The 19,446-nt window shown below is 41.2% G+C and overlaps 1 protein-coding gene across 2 annotated transcripts; it reads left to right on the forward strand.

The window, feature by feature from the left end:
• Nucleotides 1–6,106: 6,106 nt before the first annotated feature.
• On the forward strand, nt 6,107–17,865 carry ampd1. 2 transcript variants are annotated; one of them, XM_012861955.3, is made up of 16 exons: nt 6,108–6,248; nt 8,780–8,788; nt 9,530–9,695; nt 9,843–9,993; nt 11,856–12,021; nt 12,147–12,366; nt 13,455–13,584; nt 13,844–14,038; nt 14,294–14,425; nt 14,815–14,978; nt 15,170–15,296; nt 15,428–15,591; nt 15,716–15,836; nt 16,847–17,020; nt 17,246–17,356; nt 17,488–17,865. In XM_012861955.3, the coding sequence occupies exons 1-16, from the start codon at nt 6,227–6,229 to the stop codon at nt 17,641–17,643; spliced, it is 2,208 nt and encodes a 735-aa protein (XP_012717409.2). In that variant the 5' UTR covers nt 6,108–6,226; the 3' UTR covers nt 17,644–17,865. The 2 variants fall into 2 exon arrangements, with proteins under 2 accessions (XP_012717410.2, XP_012717409.2); XM_012861956.3 differs by lacking the exon at nt 8,780–8,788 and having other exon boundaries at nt 6,107–6,248.
• The last annotated feature ends 1,581 nt before the right edge of the window (nt 17,866–19,446 follow it).

A 19,446-nucleotide genomic window follows, 5' to 3' on the forward strand; every position in this document is an offset into this window, starting at 1 on the left:
GTTGCTGGCCTTATTATTACGTTAATACTTCAACTTCCCCTCATCACACCATGTTGCAAACAGCAACTTTAAGGTGTTTTATTAGGATTTTATGTGACTCGCCGAAACAAAGTGTCCAGTGCAACCGGTCGTCAGTAAATCGAGTGTCGCTGTGTTTTTGGTACAAATCCAGCTTTTCTCTGAAGGCCTTAGTGTTTGTGAGAGAACATTAGCGGACAAACAGCATCATGAAGATCCAGGAGAACATCAGACAGGTCGGGGGGTACACTGTAAAAAGGGAACTAAAAATAAGAAAAAAAAATAGAAATTAGTGTATTTTTCCTTGATTTGAGCAGGTAGATAAGACTATTTCCAATGGAATGAGATTTTTGAACTTAAATAGGAAAAATTCATCTCTAAAATAAGATTATTAGACATCCTGCACTTGAAATAAGACGATAGAGATGAATTGTTCCTATTTTAAGTGAAAAAAGCTTATTCCATTGGCAAATAGTCTTATTTACCTGCTCTAATCAAGGAAAATGACAATGATTTCAAGAAAAATTCACTTACTTTTAGTTCTGTTTTTGCTGTGTAACGTTATGGAGAAGTTTGACAACTGTTAGTCGTGCCCTCCACAGAAAGTGATATGACGTCTTATTTTCAATTGTCATGTGGAAGAAGGTGGTCTGCTCAAAGGAGACCAAAATCAAAGTTTTTAGGGCCTACGTGCAAAATGCTGGCTGTGGATGAAAATGAACACTGTACCTTCACCCTGAACCCACACTCCTCACGGCGCGACATGATGGTGGTGAGTCGATGGGAAAATGGATGGTGTGCAGTCTTGGGCAAAAGGCTGTAGCATTTCTGTCAGGGAGGGGAAAAACAATCAGAAATCTGTGTGTTTTAGAAACAGAAAAGCAAAACGTAGAGCAAAGGAAAAAAAACGAGCAGCTGCTTTACCTTCATGGACGGCAAAGACCGGGACAAAAAGATACGTTAGAAGTTATTCCAGAGCTGAGTTTATGTTTATTAAGTCACAACCAGTCACATTATATAGAACTCATTTATTATCTTGAGCAGTGAATTACCTCCATATATCGCTGTAGAATAAAGAATGTTCATGTCCTCCTTTGGGAATGGAAACTTCACTTTATGATGAGACGACCAGAAAAATGCTTGTGGGGCAGCTGCCGTCTTGCAGTCCAAAATGTGTTGTTTCTACTCCAGCTTGGTCCTTGCCTCTGGGCAAGGCACTTACCTCCAAGTTACCTACTGATCTGTTTATTGGTGTGTGAATATAAGTATGTGAATATAAGTATCTAATGCAAAGTGCTCTGGGTGGTCGATATGCCTAGAAAAGCCTCATGTAAATTCAGTCCTTCACCTGTACTCTACGAGTCTTGGAAGTTTAAAAAGTTGTGACTTGATTGCCTGTTTGGGGTAAAGAATACAATGTTTCATGAGCAAAGTAAGTGGAAATGCTCACGTGCTACATGCTATAACAGCTTAAGATCCATTGTACTAACCCAGACTGTTCATAGTCAGTATTTATCATCAACCACATAACTTGAAAATCGTTTTTTCCCCCAGATATTTACGTTAAAAAATGATTCACAGCAGATATTTCATGTTTATAGTAATTCAAATTATAAATTCACGGATAGCAATTAATGTCCAATTTTGTATAATATTGTCTTTCATACAGTGTGTCTCGTATACAATATTACAGTTTTTTCTCTTGTGATTGCTGTGTATTTAAAAAAAATAATTGGGCCAGTTTTTTTTCTAGCATGGCTTTTCTTTGTTCAGTAGAGATGTTTCATAGCTCTGGGCGTTCCTATTTATCTTTTGAACAGGAAGAGTTATTACAAGTCAAACAGAACATGTAAACAAGCTGTAGCCCTGCGCTGCCTGGCGTGTGCGTTTTCCTCAGAGCTGCCTACAGAAACAGTCGCATAAGCTGTTTTACTCACCTTTAAACTGGTAGTGTTTGTGTTGTACTTAGCTGGCCGCGGTGGTCACTGACATGGACAGCATGGCTCACTACCCAGGGTGCCATGTCCTAGGGGGGGGGGGGGGCATCGGAAGCACATGAGGGAAATGGTCTGCCTTCTGTGCTTTACACGGTGTAAAAATGCTAATAAAGCCGCACGCCACTGCAGGTAAACAGACCAAAGTTAATTCACACTAAATGTTCTTTTTTGTTTGTTTTTGTGAATAATGTTAAAAATCTAAAATACTTGGACTGGACTGGGTTGTTCTAAAACATATGCCCGTTCTTGAGGCTTCTTTCCGCTGGCTTGTTGACTACTCATCTTTTGAGATGAGCTCCAAGTCGTTGAGTCCTGAAGGCCTCCTTGCCATCACCCTTATCTTTATGTCCCGTCATAAATCATGGGCTGCTGTCATAAGAGGTGAGCTGACTGTACCTCTGCAGGTTAAAGATGGACTGGAAAAATGATCCTAAATGTGATTTCTGGAACATTCTGTTTGGGGTTCATAGTACAGAGAAGCACTCAGCAGAATTCAATAGGCAACAGTCTGCTAGCGAAGGCATCGAGGATGGTAGGAAAATGACCTGGGCTCTTCTTCGCACCTCTGAGGTCCTACTTAGAACCTGTGTGCCTTATACAAATGTGAGATTTACAGCGAGGGGAACACAGTACAGCCACAGTTTCTGGGTCGAAAGGGGATCTGGAACCCATAGATGGAGGACTCAAGGCGATGGTTGCCTCATTTAAATGACGCTTGTTTATCACAAATACAATAATTAGGTCAACTGAAAAAAATGTGTTTGAATTTGAATTCATATTAAAACACATGTTATAATATATAAACATCTAGAACAATATTAAGCATCAAAAATAAGTGCCTTTGTTTATTTAGGCTGCTGTTTACACCTTGGGTCATTTCTTATTGTGTCATACTCTCAAAAAAATCAACCAGGGTTGATATAAAGTTGTCCTCTTTATATTAATATTTCCATTCCAGTTAATTAAAACAAGGTGCTTATAAGAAAAGAATAATTAAACCCAACAAGCTCAGTTTTAATGTGCTAACTGGAAAGGAAATATTAACATAAAGGGGACAACTGCCTTGGTTCGCCTCTCTGAGTGTATGATTTCCCAAATGGATGGGAAGGATTTACAAAAATCAAAGGACGTGTCTGCATTTCTAGGGACCAGACAACTTCCTGAGCTGTAGAGGGACAGCTGCTGTAATCTAGTAGTGGCTCAGTGTGCGGCTGAGGATGTAATAAGAGCCGGGTGGAGGTGGACTCCCTGCTTCGTCGTACCCGTGTAAAACACAAGACTGGAGGTTCTCAGCGTCTCAGGTCCATGGTGAAAAACAGTCTGCTCCCATCCTGACTGAATAAAATGTTCAGGAAAGTTGTCATTTAGGTTGACTGTAGTTTTTTTTCTTTTCGCCTTTAGTGTTTTGCCCCTTCGGTTTCACATTTCTGGGGCTGAAAGCGATACGGTGACGGCAAAGATTTTCTTTGGCAGAAACTGGAAATGTTCCGTCTGCAACTTTAAGATTTGGTTTTCGGATTTAATACAATAAAAACACCTGAGTGGAAAGAGTCAATCAAATCAAAATAGAACATTTAATTGATGTAATAAAGGGACAGTGAGCGAAATCGGTTCTTTCCTGATGGTGCACGCCCCAATATCTGATCTGAGGTGTAACGAATGGACCTGAAGTTTTAGCCTGGGATTTACAGTGGTAAAAAAAAATTTCAACTGAACTTTCTAACTCTAGGATCTGTTATTTAGAGTCCCTCTGGTTTGGGTTTTAAAAAAGGAACAAACTAATTAGCTTTTTAGTATTTGAAAGCTGAACTGAGTCGTTGGCCTTTTCTAACTTGATCTCTTTAACTAGTTGTCCGCGAACCGAACCTTTGACATTTGGGATCGCGCGACTAAAAATAGATGTTCAGCGACGCGCTCTCAAGAAGCCCAGACAGGATGAACAGACAGCAGATGTTCTGCAAATAACTTATTTTAACAGACATCCCGTGACATCTGAGCAAACAATTTGTTTAACAACGAAAACAACAACTAAAAATGCTGTTTTTGCATAAACCAGGACGAGCTTTTAATGCATAAAGTGGGGAGTTTAGAAACACGAAGATGAGCACAGAACCTAACAAACATTTTTTATCTCCCTTGAACCCCCTTGAGTCGAGGCTTTGTAGAAAAACCTTTCACTGCAGCCACAGAAAGGAGATTAGTTTGGATGTCTTGCCATGGGATCTTCACTGGAGTTGGATCTAGGCTTTGGTTGGGTCATTCAAATACACAAATCTGCACTGATCTAAATGTGGTAAATTACATTTCGTTGTTGAAGCTTTACACCAGGATTGTCCAGGGTTCACCTTCCTCCATCCTATAGTTACCTCGTCCCTGCTGAAGAAAAGCGCCCCAACAGCATGATGCTGCCACCACCTTGCATTGCCATGGGGATGTTGTGCTCAGGGTGTTCGTTTTCTGCGGTATTTTGCATGTTGGTCATCTTATACACTAGAACTGAATCAGAGTCAAGGCTAAAAATCAAAAACTAAAGGCTAAAAACAAATGTGTGCACTTATCAGATTATTGTTTGTTTGAAAAAGAAGTTAAAGAGCATGTATCATTTGCCTTCCTTTTACACTGTGTGTTCGTCTATCACATAAAAACTCAATAATGTCAGGATCCCCGGGGGTTTGATTACTTTTTGTTGCTGCAGTTTGTCTATGTTTTGCGCCTTAGTATTGTTTATCCTGAGATCCTTGTTTTTGTCCTTAGTTCAGCTTTCGTTCAGTGTTTATGTTAATAGCTTATTTTTGTATCTGTTGGACTCGGTTCCTGTTAAGTTGGCGTCTGATTTCAGTTGTTCTGTTAGATCTTTATTTTCTCCCTGATCTCAGGTTTTTTTCCCCTCCTACCTGCTCATTCTCATGTTTCCCTGTTAGATTCAGTTCTCCCTCTGCTCCTGCCAGCTCACTGCCCTCTTTCTTCCCTGCTTAATTGAATCTTCCTCATCTCACCTGTGTAAGTGGTTCCCCCTGCTCCTCCTCCCATTTCCCCTCCTACTGTATAGTGTCAGCTCAGCCATTAGCCATTACCGGGTCCTCCGTCTTCATCCATCATGACACCCTCTTCTGGTCTTATACCTGCCATGTTCCTGGTTCCTGTCATCTTGTAAACATTCAATTGTCTTCATTTAAAGGAACAATATGTAATAATGCCCGTGACCCCATGAGGGATAAAGCGGTTCGGAAAATGGATGGATGGATATGTAATAATGACACCTAGTGGTTAAAATCGGAACAACACAGTAAATATCTTATTGCTCCTTTAATAAATGCGGCTTCCCAGCTTTTGTCTGCACCTTAGCCCTGTTCTTGCAATATAACCTGACCAATAAAGTACATTTATATATTTATTTACATACAGATGGTATATAAATATTTACATTGTACGATTAATACCAACATTGAAGTTATGTGTTTCAGTATTAAAATTTTTAAAAGGTTCAGGTGGTGTGAAAACTTTGGAAGGCCCTGTATTTGACAAAAGCAGCCAAAAGACAATGTAAGTGAGAAGTTTTAGGAAAGCAACAAGTAAAACTGACCGATTCTCTCACAACTGGAGACAGAACCCAACAGATGAAATGAGTGACGGATGGACAGATGGATGGATGGATGGATGGATGGATGGACGGACGACACATCAGACTGTCAGAATACACTTTTCAGATCAATTTACAGTAATTTATAAATTTAAATGAAACAGAAAAACGCTGTTTTCAGAATTACTTTTAAACAGAGAGCTTCTTAGGATTAACGAGTCTTCAGTTTTTCCATTGGACACCAGTGTGTATAATGAACACTCCCATAAACATCTACAAAGGACCAACCAATCAAGTTTACTGTAACTCACACTGCTGTTATCATGTTATGTAACACGGACTGCCCCATCCACACACACCCATCCCTTTCTAAAAACATTATGCCCGTCAGTGAGTCCATCGACAACCTAAAATAGATGTTGACACATATCAGGTGCCCCCCTCCCTCCCTCCCTCAATTACATCAAGGCACGTTCATGTGGGCACAGCATGTACTGGCGACACGTGAGGCGGAGAGATCTTAATAGTGCAGGCACCAAGCACTGGGCTCCACTCTTCCTCCCAGCAGTGGTCCAGTGTCTGACCACCCCTCAGCAGTCCACAGGAGGCCTTTCCCTGGAACACCGTCACCATGCCTAAAGTCCAGGTGCCAGGTGAGTGTTGGCAGAGTGACTGCAGGCTTTCACGTCTGGAGGTTTTTAAAGCTTTTCACGGCATTCCCACTGGTTTTCCAGGAATCATCTGCTCTTTTGTTATACTTCCATGACTCATCCTGGTCAACAGGTTTGGGGAGATTTGTGACCCTTACGATTGAGAAACCTCACACATCTTCAGAAAAGAGATCTCCCTATTAAACGCGTCGCATCTCGTAGCATGCCTGCTCACAATGTGAATTCCCTCTGCAAGCACATCCTCATCAGTGCAGCGCCATGGAGATTTTATGGCCGGGTCACGTTGGTTCTGGTGCACCCAGTTTAAAACAAAAAGAAGATAACTTGACTTCTAAATCTCTGTGTAGATTTGCTGGGACTGATCTCAGCAACAGGATTCCAATATCAAGATGGCGTTCTTGGCATTTACCGCTGCAGCAGTGGGTGGGATAAGATCAACCTCACAGATTGGTATTAGATTCAGGTGCAGCAGAATATAGAAACCGATTCAGTATCAGGAGTGAACCCGCCGCCAGAAAGGGCATGATCGATGTGACCTGTCAGCAGAGAGGAGAGCAGATCGAGCAGTTCAGGCTTCTTATCCTCGGCTACCCAGCCTCTTCAGATAGCATTTTTTGCGTTAGATCTGCAGCATGAAGAAGTCCGAAAGTTTATCCGGTGCAAGATTTAGCTGTGATGATAGCTAATAATAGGCTTTCCTTTACCAGGCCTGAGGCAGCTGACACGTCATGCAATCTAATTTAGTAGTAGTTTAGTGGAGAACTGGGATTTAGACTGCTACCTGTGGAACAATAATGACAACAGAAGCAGGAATTCAAAGCTGACTGACACCAAACGTTTGAACTGCTCAGATTATTCTCGTATTAAATTACCAAAACAACCAAATCAGACAGAAGCAAATTAAAAAATAAAAAAATCATTTTCCAGAGGAAGCTCATACTGGTGATGCTGGTGATACAGTTAACAACCCAGGGTGGCGTGGGCAGGTGAAATGAGGGTTCTGCTGCAGTGTTACACTTTGGATGCGTTATGAAAATCAAAATCAAAAGGCTGAACTCTGCGAGAGGTCACCGAGACTGAACCTGCAATCCGATTCGCAGTGGCCGACTCGCGCCAACTTAGAGCTGTTTCTGTATTTGCTAAATGAGTCTGGACTGCTTTTGATCTTCTCTGGTTCAAAATCTCAAGTAATCACAGCAGCTCAACCCTCCACTGGACCGGTTTACACGAAACAAATAGCCATTAGGGTACAGTTAGGGATTTATAAAACCTTTATTCTATTCGTAAAGGAATCACAAGAAAACATACTCTTAAGGATTTTATTGCATTTGGACCAATAAAAAGATTAACACCATAATAGATAAATGGCTTAAATTTCAACTGAAATATTCTCCAATGACTACAAGCTCAATAAAACACAGTTTGTGATTTGTGAAGCTCTTTTTGCCTACATTAGATAATATAGTTATGTACATATTTCTGTGTATCTACAATATATCTAGGGAAAAAAATATGTTAAGCACATATCAAAAGCAGATACTTCTATATATTTTTTGGTTTGTATCTGATAAAATTAATTATAAGCTACTCTTTAGTTGAATAGGAGCGTTTGTATGTTGAGGTGTGTGTGTGGCAGAGATGAAGGGGCTAATTCAAGACACCACTCGTACAAGGATAGCCACAGTTTCCTTCACTGAGACGTAGCAACACTGTTCAATGCACCAGCTTGATGCAAAGATTCAAGAAAACTCAAACTGTAATAAACGTTGTAAAAACATTACAAATCAGAATAATTTAGGCATGCTGTTTGATCCATTTGAATGGCATTTCTAACCAAAAACAGGGAGAGTTATTTTGCAGGTGTGTGAATGATGTCAAAGCTCCTGCTATTTTCCTATAGGAAAAATATATCTTGAAAAAGTTTGTGTAAAATTGTGTAAAAAAAAATAAAAAAAAATAAAAATCATTAAAGTTTTAAACACAAGAACCCGTATGTTAAATGAACGGACCGGATGTTGGGAAGGTTGAAACAGCACAAAGTTCTCAGAAGGAACTGCTGTTGAGCATTTACGTTGACCAAAACAACGGGGAAAGTCTTTACACGAGTGATTCTCAGTGGATCTGTAAATGCCTGGACGCATTTAAAAAAAATGTAATAAGGCCTCATTATTTTTTTGTTCCTATATGTTTGACCCAAAGTTGCTCCACCGGCAAATCAGAAACCCTTTGCATGTATCATTAAAAAAACCTGGCTACCAGCCCATGAAGAAGCCGCAGACTTCATGAAGCCATTGTCATGACCCACCCTCACACTCCTAAACCCTCATCTAACTTCATGGTTCCCGTCATTGTTCCTTACTGTGGCACGCGATTCAAATCATCGTTGATTCTTTTTTTTTTTTCCCTTTATGGTCGTTTACATGATTCTGACATTTTCTAACCAACGTGTCTCTAACCCTCTCTTCCTGTGATCTTGTCCTGTTTGATGCTACTTTCCTGAATGGTACAATCAGGTCATCAGCGTGAGTATGGAAGCAGAGACGCTGCGCTTCATCTTCAACTCCATGTTGCTGTATCAGACTATGCTGCCTGTAAAGTGGTTGCATGTAAAACGCAGAAACTTCCCCATCCTTTCTAAATATCTTCTTTTGCTCAAAATCAATCCCAATGCTGTGCAAAAGCCATCCCTCGTTTTCTCGTCCAAGCCTTCCTCGTAACCAGGCGTTCTTGCAATCATTTGCTTTTGCAGTCTGGAGATTAGGGGAACTGAGGGTCCAGACTGCTCGTAAACGTTGCAAGAAACTCTGATATCTTGACAGCAGCTTGTACAAGATGGTTAAAACGTTACATTAGTGCCAGCTGGAAAGAGAAAACGGAGAAGATATTCTAGCCATGCAAGGCCATGGTGTGCGTGCCGGTGCTTCATCTCTGTAGCTCTGCTGTGTGAACAGGACACACGATGGAGGTCAGAGATTCATTCTTGTAGTGGCCGAGTCGGTCTTTGGCGATATCTGTTCAGCGCATGTTCTGCAGTCTGTGCGCATCAGTTTAAACAAGGTAAGTGCTTTACATGTGATAGACGTAGACCATTGTGTCCAGTGCACTGTCGTCACATGGCTGCCGTGTTCATAGAGCGTAGATTAGGTGCAGTTTAGTTAGAAAGTCCTGAATGCGGTTTGACCGGTGCACTTCAGTCCTGCATGGGGTTCTAGACAACGCATCTATGTTACTAAACAACCCAAAACCTTCACTATGCCCGGCAGAGACCGATGACAAGATGAGGGCCTTCGCCGAGAAGGTCTTCGCATCGGAGACCAAAGACGAGCAGGTGCGAGATGAAATCTCCCTGTTTGACGTGGCTGAAGACTGTCCCATCCTTCACCAGGAGATGGCCCACCACCTGCACGCTGACGATAACGTGGAGAAACGGTGAGATGGAGCGGGACGATGGGCCTGTGATGCTGCAAAATTAAAAGAAGAGCAAAATACTTCCGCATTTTAAATTCAGGATTGGTGCGCGCAACTTGAAGGATGAGAGCAGGATTCCTCACAGTTTTCTTTGCCTCCGATTAACAGCAAAAGGCATCACCACAGCCGCACCGTGGTCTTCCCTGGTGCTCCCCAAGCAGCTGCAGGCTCTGTGGTGGAGGTGGAGGTGGACACGCCCACCTACCTGGAGGTTCCTGACTTCCAGAGAGTGGCTGTTATCGGAGACTATGCTGCTGGGGTAGGCTTTGTTTTCTGATTGCAAAGACTGGAAGCTCACCTGATTTTCAGTCTTATATAAACTTTTGATGTGAACATTAAAACAAATGACTAGAAGTTAATTTTTAGTGAAAGAGCAGAGAGGGAGTGAATCTGTGGAATTTTGTTATCCAACTGCGGCATTAACGCTAGCTTAAACATCCGAAAATCCAATGTACCCTGCAAGTATTCCAAGTATATGAGGTAGAAAGGCCTCCGAGCCATCACCCTAATCTTTAGCTCCCTTTCCCCAGGGTCAGATTCAACTCGGGACTATGGCTGGATCAAAGCAAATCACAGATATTACTTCCAGTCAAAAGAGACATGTTGGTAAAATTAAAATCTATCAAAAGATTTGATACAAATCTGCCAAAGGTATTTTTTTATGTCTTGCAAAGATTCCAGAACAGCTCATTCGCATATAAACCACATTTGAAATCATATGAGGTCTAAATTAATTTAGAATCTGAATTCAGGGGTGACTCTGTCTCAGTGTGCAGAGTAATTGTCTTACAATTGAAACGTTGTGAGTTTGATTCCAGCTCCCCCTTGTCCCATGCCAATGTCTCCCTTGGCAAGGCACTTAACCCCAGGTTGCATACCAATTTGTGTATCTGTGTGCGCAATTGGGTGAGTGTGGCTAAAGTGTGAAGCACTTTGTTTAGTCAATATGACTTGAATAGCGCAATATAAATTCACTCCATTTCCATAAATAAAAAAAACTTGGCTAGTTGAAAATTAGCCAAAAAATCTCAACGCTGTAGAGAGTTTAGTCACAGTTTTCTGCTGCCTACATAATAATTTCTGCTGCTTGTGTCTGAGCTGGGATCAGGTCTCATGCCATTTACCAATTTACCACTGCTGCATTCCATCCTTATCAAAACCAATAAAACTTTATCCTTAACCTCCTGAATCTATCAAATTTATAATCAATCTATATATAAATAGTAATGGGCTTGGCAGGAAGTAGTCCCCCAAATCAAATTCTGCCCAAGGCTCCGTTAAACCTTGGACTGCCCCTGCTTTTTTGTATATAGTACCCCACTCCCCACCCTAAACTTATTGCGTCTGTCATTTTCTCCACATGTCTTTGTAATGTACTGTAAATATGTTAATAGCCTGTTATTAACTAGCTGGCCTGATGGGTATTTTTATTGTAGAGCAGTTTATTTATTTTAGTCAGAGAGCCTCACAAAATATATGACCAACTTGAAATTGGCAATACTTCTACCCCGGGTGTCTTTCTCACTTTCCTGATGTTGAATTTCACTGACTGCATGTTTCTGGGAGTGAGCACCCACACATGCTCTGTTACCAGAGGCAGGGAGTGGGGGGCTGGGGGTGGGGGGGGGGGCTGCTCTGAGAGCGAGCCAGAGTTCAGGTTTCATGCCGATGAGTTTGGCATTTTCAGTTCCTGGAAAGGAGCCCTTCAGATGAGCTGGTTTTCCATGGCTGCTGCAGCTGAGAGTCTCACAGTCAGCAGGAACTAGTTCCTGGTGTAACAACACAAACTATACATGCTGCTAAAATCAGGAGAAATGTTCTCAACTTTTTTCATCTGATCACACTTTTTTTTAATGGTCCTTACATAAAATGCATGCAGGTTTTCTCTATTGTATATCTGATTGACAGTAAAACTGGAACTATTTTGCATCTGCTTTCCTTCAAACAATCAGGTCTACCTAATATGCCATTTTATTGAGATCTTCTAGCTTTGCATTTTTTATTCATCCAATCCTTCATTTCCTTCACTCAGGCTTTCACATGAAGCCAAATCATAAATTCTTCTAAAAATGTCTTGTATATTTTTTATTTTTCCCCATTTTATTTCTTTTGTCCGACCAGGTGACCATGGATGACTTTGAGCTGTCATGTAAGGGTCTGTACCGTGCCCTAACCATCAGGGAGAAGTACATGAAGCTTGCCTACCAGCGCTTTCCGAGAACAGCCTCCCAGTTCCTGCGTCAAATGGAGGGAGAAACATTCAAAGTTGAAGATGAGGTGATGCCAGGTGAGAGGACAAAAAGACCAGTTTTAGCGCTGTGATGCATATACCAAATACAAATATTATCCATGAAACAAGATTTATTCCGCCTTAACTGTTTTGTTGTGTGTTTTTTTAAACCAAATCCTCAGTCTTTAATCCTCCTCCGAAGGATGGCGAGGACCCTTTTGACACCTCAAACCTGCCAAAGAACCTTGGCTATGTGGCCCGCATGAAGGACGGTCTTATGTATGTGTACAATGATGCTGCAGCGGCAGACAAGCACCAACCCAAAGACCTGCCTCATCCAGACTACAACACCTTCATCGATGACATGAACTTCCTTATCGCTCTAATTGCACAAGGCCCAACGTGAGACTTTCTGCCCTGTTTTTTTATTTTTTTTATTGTCTTTCACTCTCTAATAGCTCTAAATATATATATATATAATGTATCTTACACTAGACATCACTTGAGAGGGCAGGCTTCTGTGGACCAAACCAATTGAACAATGTGGTTCTACATCGTAAAAATGACAAAAACTAAAAATAGAAAGAACGAGGTTATTAAAAAAGCAAATTAAGGTAGAAAACACCATTCCAGCTGCCAAGCAGGAGGGTGGCTGCATCATGTTCCGTGGGTTTTCTTTTTGCTCCACACCACAAAAAGAATGCCATCATAATGAAAGAACAATATGTGGAAATCTTGACGTAGCATCTCCAGACATCAGCCTGGACCCTAAAGCCTCAGCGCAAACTGGGTGATGGCGGTTCTGTTATGAGAAAGGGGCCTAAAGCTACCCAAAATGTTTGACCCGAGTCATGCTAAATAAAACACAGAAGTAACTCTGGTAATTCTGACTGACCTAAATGAAAAAGTTTTAGTCAAATTTGATCAGAGAGCGAGAAAAAAAAAAAAAAGGATTGTGTTTCGTTTTATAGGCGCATGCAGATACCGTGGTCTGTGTGTACTTACTGGGACAAAGTCTAGTGTTATTCTGGCCGTCTGTCTGTTTTCAAGCTGTGCAAAGCCCTTTGTGCTACACCAGCTCCTATGAAAAGAGCACCACGAAAGAGGTTTGAGAAATCAATGATATAGAGAAGCAAAACTACATTTTAGAACTTGAAAGGTCTAATTTCTTTAAAAATTATATTCTGTCTCATTAATTTTGGTGATATAAAATGCACAGGTGGCATTGATGCTTCAGACAGAGGTCCCTGCTTCAGTGTAAAGTGTGCATTTAATACCGGCGCTGAGAATTGTGAAAACTCCCCAGAACTTATTTTTATTCAGTTTAAAAAAAAAATCTGTTAATTCTGCTTAAATTTGCAGCAGAATTTATGTCTAATCATCAAATACAAAGGCACTTTGCAGCCCAGCCCAGAGACTGAGACGAGTCTCATCGCTGCAGAGTGCTGTGTTTGAAATGGGGAAAAAGAGAGCTTGTGTTTGTTTTGCAGGAAGACCTACACTCACAGGCGTCTGAAGTTCCTCATGTCCAAGTTCAACGTGCATGAGATGCTGAATGAAATGGAGGAGATGAAGGAGCTGAAGCTAAACCCCCACAGGGATTTCTACAACTGCAGGAAGGTTTGGCAACAGATTCAGCACGCACAGGCTACTTAGAACAAGTAGAGAGTTATACAAAACAAACACAAGCTGCCATTCCTGTCGTTTTATTTTTCTAATGTAATTATGTAACAAAAGTCAAAAATGAAGGGGTTGATATTGATAATATGAGGGTGTGCTGTTAAAATAAGCTGGGCCTCTGTTGTAGCTCCCTCTAGTGACCACTAACGGCTGTAACACCAACCTAACCATCCACTCTGTTATCACTGTGGTGTTTCAGGTGGACACCCACATCCACGCCGCTGCCTGCATGAACCAGAAGCATCTGCTGCGCTTCATCAAAATGTCTTACCGCGTGGATGCCGACCGAGTCGTTCACAAACTTAAAGGGAAGGAGGTCACCCTGAGGGAGCTGTTCGAGTCCCTACACCTGCATCCCTACGACCTCACCGTGGACTCTTTGGATGTGCACGCTGTATGTTCCCTGATGGAGATAAATCAGATAAACAGGCATTTGTGGATCTTTAAAATGCGCTCTGCTGTTATATTCCCATAGGAAAATACAACACATTGTAGCTGATATACAACATTTGTAATGTATATGTCTGTAAAGTCTTAATCTTTACATGGTCTTTCTATATGAATGATATTCAACTGACTATTCAAAAGATTTTTTTTTATATAAAACTCTTTTTTTAAATTTTGGCTTTTAACAAACTTTTCTCTGAAGGGGAGGCAAACATTCCAGCGCTTCGATAAGTTCAACGCTAAGTACAACCCTGTAGGAGCCAGCGAGCTGCGGGATCTGTACATGAAGACGGAAAATCACATCGGTGGAGAATACTTTGCCACTATCATCAAGGTCGGCGTGCACAAACCTAATTCCAAGATTCAGTGAATACGTAAATGCTCAGACTGCTACACAAACAACATTGATATGTTCTCTCTGACTATCTTATATGAAAATTTTGCCCAAATAAGAGCACAGACCTTTTTCATTTACAGTATTGCAAGTTTTGTCAACCGACATCCTGTTTATTAATTAGGGTCATGTTCATGTAAGGGAAGTAACGCGTATTTTGAGTTAAATGGACCTGCAAAGCCTGAAATGTGGTCTTATTGTTGCATACAAACATAAAAGAATAACCATGTGAAATTTCAAGATCTGGATTTTGATGTTGTTCACTTATTATTTCTATAGATACATTCGGGTTAAGGTCTTGAGCTCTATGTCACCTATTTTTCCACCAGGAAGTGGCCAGTGACTTGGAGGATGCCAAGTACCAGTATGCGGAGCCTCGCCTGTCTATCTATGGCTGTAATCCCACCGAGTGGGTCAAACTCTCCAGCTGGTTTGTTAAGCACAGAGTCTTCTCTCCGAACCTTAAATGGATGATTCAAATTCCCAGAATCTAGTAAGTTTTCATCATTTCATACGGTGACCCCGCCACTATGACACTTTTAATGTCAGCTTGCTCCTGTTTCCGATACAATTGACGGTAAAAAGTGACCTAAAACTCACAGCCCTATTTTATGTGTAAGATACGGATTAGTTAAACGTCTCCAGGAGGATAAGTGAACTTCTTCTGCTTCCTTTCAACCCCAGTGACATCTTCAGAGGCAGGGACTTTGTACCACACTTTGGCAAGATGTTGGAGAACATTTTCCTTCCCGTGTTTCAGGCCACCATTGACCCACAGTCCAACCCAGAGCTCAGCATCTTCCTTAAACATGTGAGGAGGGATAAAAATCAACTAAATATGAAAAGAAGCCCCAGAAAACAAAGATTTGGAAAATATTTATGCGACTATAGAATAGGAAGTATTGTATCCAGTATTATAAACTGTTTCATCTTGTTGTACAGGTGACGGGATTTGACAGCGTGGACGATGAGTCCAAACACAGCGGCCACATGTTTTCTACAAAAAGCCCAAAACCAGAAGAGTGGGACATCGCCAAGAACCCCTCCTACACTTATTATATCTATTACATGTACGCCAACATCGCTGTTCTTAACCAGCTGCGTAGGTGAGTATCTTTCTTTCCCAAATGCTGTTCGCTTTGTTTAACTTTTGACAGTAGAACTGAAATAAAGTGCTGCAATATTTTGGATGACATTGTACGTTTACTTGCTTTCTTCTTGCGGTTGCAGACAGAGAGGATTGAACACATTCACATTCAGGCCTCACTGCGGTGAGGCCGGTGCCATCACCCACTTACTGGCGGCCTTTATGACTGCTGACAACATCTCTCATGGTCTTAACCTCAAGAAGGTCAGTCAGGAAGTAGCATATTTTGACATAAGGGCTGTCAGCCCTTCTGCTAACCTTGTTTCAGGAAGGCGGTGCTTCTCAAACAGTGGGATGCGGGGTACCTTGGCGCCATCCTAATACCCTTAATTATAGCTCCTATCTCCTGCTCCTAGCTCCTGTTCCTTGACCTTACATGGGGTCAACAGTAAGAACTCTATTGTGGGAAGGAAAGCAGCTTCAAACCACTATGCCCATTTCAGATAGCCTTTAACTCCGACGTCACAACGTGAAAGAAGAGAACATGGTTGATACAAGTCAAATCTGGGCCTATAACCTTACGAAAATTACCTACAAAGTGCCACGCTCTTCTCTCCGGACATTTTTTGTTAATTTTCGTGAGGTGGGTCGTACTTACATGTCATGTTACGCAAAGGATTGTGTAGCTCCTACACAATCCTTTACGAGGTTCCTAGGATAAACTAGCCGCGAGAGGAAGCATACAGGCTCTTCATACCTCCTTCCTTACAGACTGCGCTATTCGGACAGGCCTTATCATGGCGACTGCAGACGCACTTCCCCTTTGGCTAAAGAGTCCTTGCTCAATAAGGGTATTTGGATGGAGCCCTTGCCTTTTTTTGTCCAGAAAATACAGGCGTTCTAAATGTGAGAACAGCACTCCCTGCTGTTTTTTCTGTCCCCGCGGTCAATAGTATGAGGAATACTATTAATAAATGGCTAAAAATGCACAAATCTTAATGTAACTGAAGTTTGTCTTTAATATTGATGGCTTGATATTATTCTTGGCATATGAGGTTCATAGCTAGTTTTTTTTCTTTTTGTCTGCCAGTATTAGCACTGTTGAATGTGTTACGAATTTTCAACAATCCTTGTCTGGTTCAAGTGACCAAACATATTCTGAGAGATTGGGATTAATGCATCTGGTTTATTAAATTGCCAGGCTGTGACAAATGATATCTAACCTTGTAAACTCGTGAGCTTTACCTGTCCATTTTGTTTTTTTTTTCAAACAGAGTCCTGTTCTTCAGTACCTGTACTTCTTGGCCCAGATCCCAATCGCAATGTCCCCTCTCAGCAACAACAGCCTGTTCCTGGAATATGCTAAGAACCCACTGCCGGAGTTTCACAAGAAGGGTCTAATGGTGTCTCTGTCCACTGACGACCCCATGCAGTTCCACTACACCAAGGTCTGAGCTTATGGCGAGAATGGCACACATCACAATGACACATTCACTGCTGTTGACAAAGGCTATTGTGCATTTCTATAGATGTTTAAAATTCTATTTTTATCAATGTTTCATAGATAACATTATGAATTGCCTTGTCCAAAAAAAAAAGTACTGAATGACTATACATTGAACACATAGAACATACGTACAAACCTTTATTTAACTTTGTTTTCATGTTCACAGGAGCCCCTAATGGAAGAGTATGCCATTGCAGCTCAGGTCTTCAAGCTAAGCACTTGCGACATGTGTGAGATCGCCAGGAACAGTGTGGTGCAGAGTGGCTTGTCTCATGAGGTAACAAACAGTAAAAGTCATTATCTCACTGTGTTAAATAAACTTAAAAAAAAACACCTTGGTATTCATCTGACACAATCCAGGCTTGTTTTGAACAGATCTGAGCTTGGATTTTGTTTCCTATGCTACAGGAAAAGGTTCACTTCTTGGGTTCAGAATACCTGAAAGAAGGTCCAGAGGGCAACGACATCCGTAAGACCAACGTGGCTCAAATCCGAATGGCATACCGCTTTGAGACACTGTGCTACGAGCTCAATCTCATCAAGGAGGGCTTGAAGGCGGAGTGAGCACTTTGAAAGCACCCAACTCATCTGTAACGGGGTGTAGAAAGGCTTAGGCATATGTTTTTTTTTACAGAATGACTTGGACAAGCGAATCTTAAAGAAACGAGCACTTCTGGTACTGTTGGGTCATTCTGAGAGAAATTGTGTTGTTAATTGGTTTACACTGTTTGCCAGAAGGAGAGACATCATTTGTTAGAATGAATGGAAATAAACGTGAAAAAACAATTATTTCTCATTTGTTTTTTGTCATAGGATTTACCTGGCTAAACTTGCATTGTTTGAACACTTTAGAGTTACTTAAAGGTGCATAGTGCAAGTTTTGAAGTTAAATATTATTTTTTTCCCCCGTAGATGCCCTTAATATTGCCCAACATGTAAAATGAATTATCCCCTATTTACCGTAGTTGACTCTATAGGCTCGTTCACCTGGCTACTTTGTTGAGTCTCCTCCGTAATCAATGCATTAGCGAGAGAACGCAGGCTAACTTCAATATTTATAGCTTTCTAACCTTAGAAGAGATTACGTCTCTAAACAAAAGACAGTGTAGTCACAGCGGCAGAAGCTTTTCTTATAACTCCCGTGCACTTGTACAGCACTGGTGTCATTTAAGCCTGTCGCCAGAGGGGGCAGACTTCTGCAAAAATTCTGGAACTTGCGATATGCTCCTTTAACTTGATGCAGCCACCCCAACAGCCTTAAAAATACTCTAAACCTTTTTTTTTATGTCAACAATACATGAAAATGTCTCATTGAAATGAAAAATACACTGAAAGGTTTAGGTTCACAAGTATGAAATGCCATGTAGGTACCAAATGGAGGTAGGAAGAGACAGCATAGAAATAAATGAATATGAGCGGAGAACAAATAGTCATAGGAGGTTGAAGCGACTCACTGAAGCATTGCTTTCCCAGTCTTTGGGAACCAATTATGCAAGGTCGATCCCTCATTTCAAACCAGTCCATATATTCAATAGTTATGTAGATATCTTGCAATTTTAAAAATGGAAAATAAATACATGGAATCGAAATATTTTAAATCATTAATTTTAAACACATTCATTATTAAATAAATTGTTTGGAATTTGAATGTATTTTATTAAAAAAATCATATGCAATTAATTTTTCATGTAATATTTTTGTGGTTTCTTTTCAGAAGTGCATATAACTAAAATAATTTTAATGATCTATTTAAATAGATTTTAACATTGGCTTGGTCAACCTAATCTTATTGTCACCACATGTTACTGTGGTGAATTTCTTTTTGAGACAGACACCAGCTCAGGATATACACAATGATATACAGGCAGACACAACAAACATAGTATTTTTACATCCCCCCAACACGTCTATCAATCCCTTGTGGCGTCTATGGTGCCTATCTCCAGCTGTTAATGGGCGAGAGGCGGGGTACACCCTGGACAGGTCGCCAGTCCATCGCAGGGCAACACAGAGAGACAAACAGGACAAACAACTAGTCTCACAAACACTCATGCCTAAAGAGAGTTTTTAGAGAGGCCAATTCACCTGACAGTCAAGTTTTTGGACTGTGGGAGGAAGCTGGGGTACCCAGAGAGAACCACTGCATGTACAGGGAGAACATGCAAACTCCACGTAGAAAGACCCAGGGCAAGGGTAGGACTTGAACCCAGGACCTTCTTGCTGCATTAGAGGTCCAGATCTAAAATATCAGGCAAGACCCCAGGTGCAGGCTATGCACAGAGGCCCCAGAAACCATCCAGCATCTCACAGCAGGGTGTAAGATACCAGCAGCGAATGAATACATGGAACACCATGACCAAATGGCTA

The sequence above is a fragment of the Fundulus heteroclitus genome, chromosome 1, assembly GCF_011125445.2.
Source record: "Fundulus heteroclitus isolate FHET01 chromosome 1, MU-UCD_Fhet_4.1, whole genome shotgun sequence".
Classification (NCBI taxonomy): Eukaryota; Metazoa; Chordata; class Actinopteri; order Cyprinodontiformes; family Fundulidae; genus Fundulus; species Fundulus heteroclitus.

Bases quoted from the DNA above. Each gene is read 5' to 3' on its own strand.
- ampd1 (XM_012861955.3), top strand. From the start codon at position 6,227: ATGCCTAAAGTCCAGGTGCCAG. The intron at 9,696-9,842 runs GTGAGATGGAGC...TCCGATTAACAG, and splicing joins GACGATAACGTGGAGAAACG to CAAAAGGCATCACCACAGCC. The intron at 17,357-17,487 runs GTAACAAACAGT...CCTATGCTACAG, and splicing joins AGAGTGGCTTGTCTCATGAG to GAAAAGGTTCACTTCTTGGG.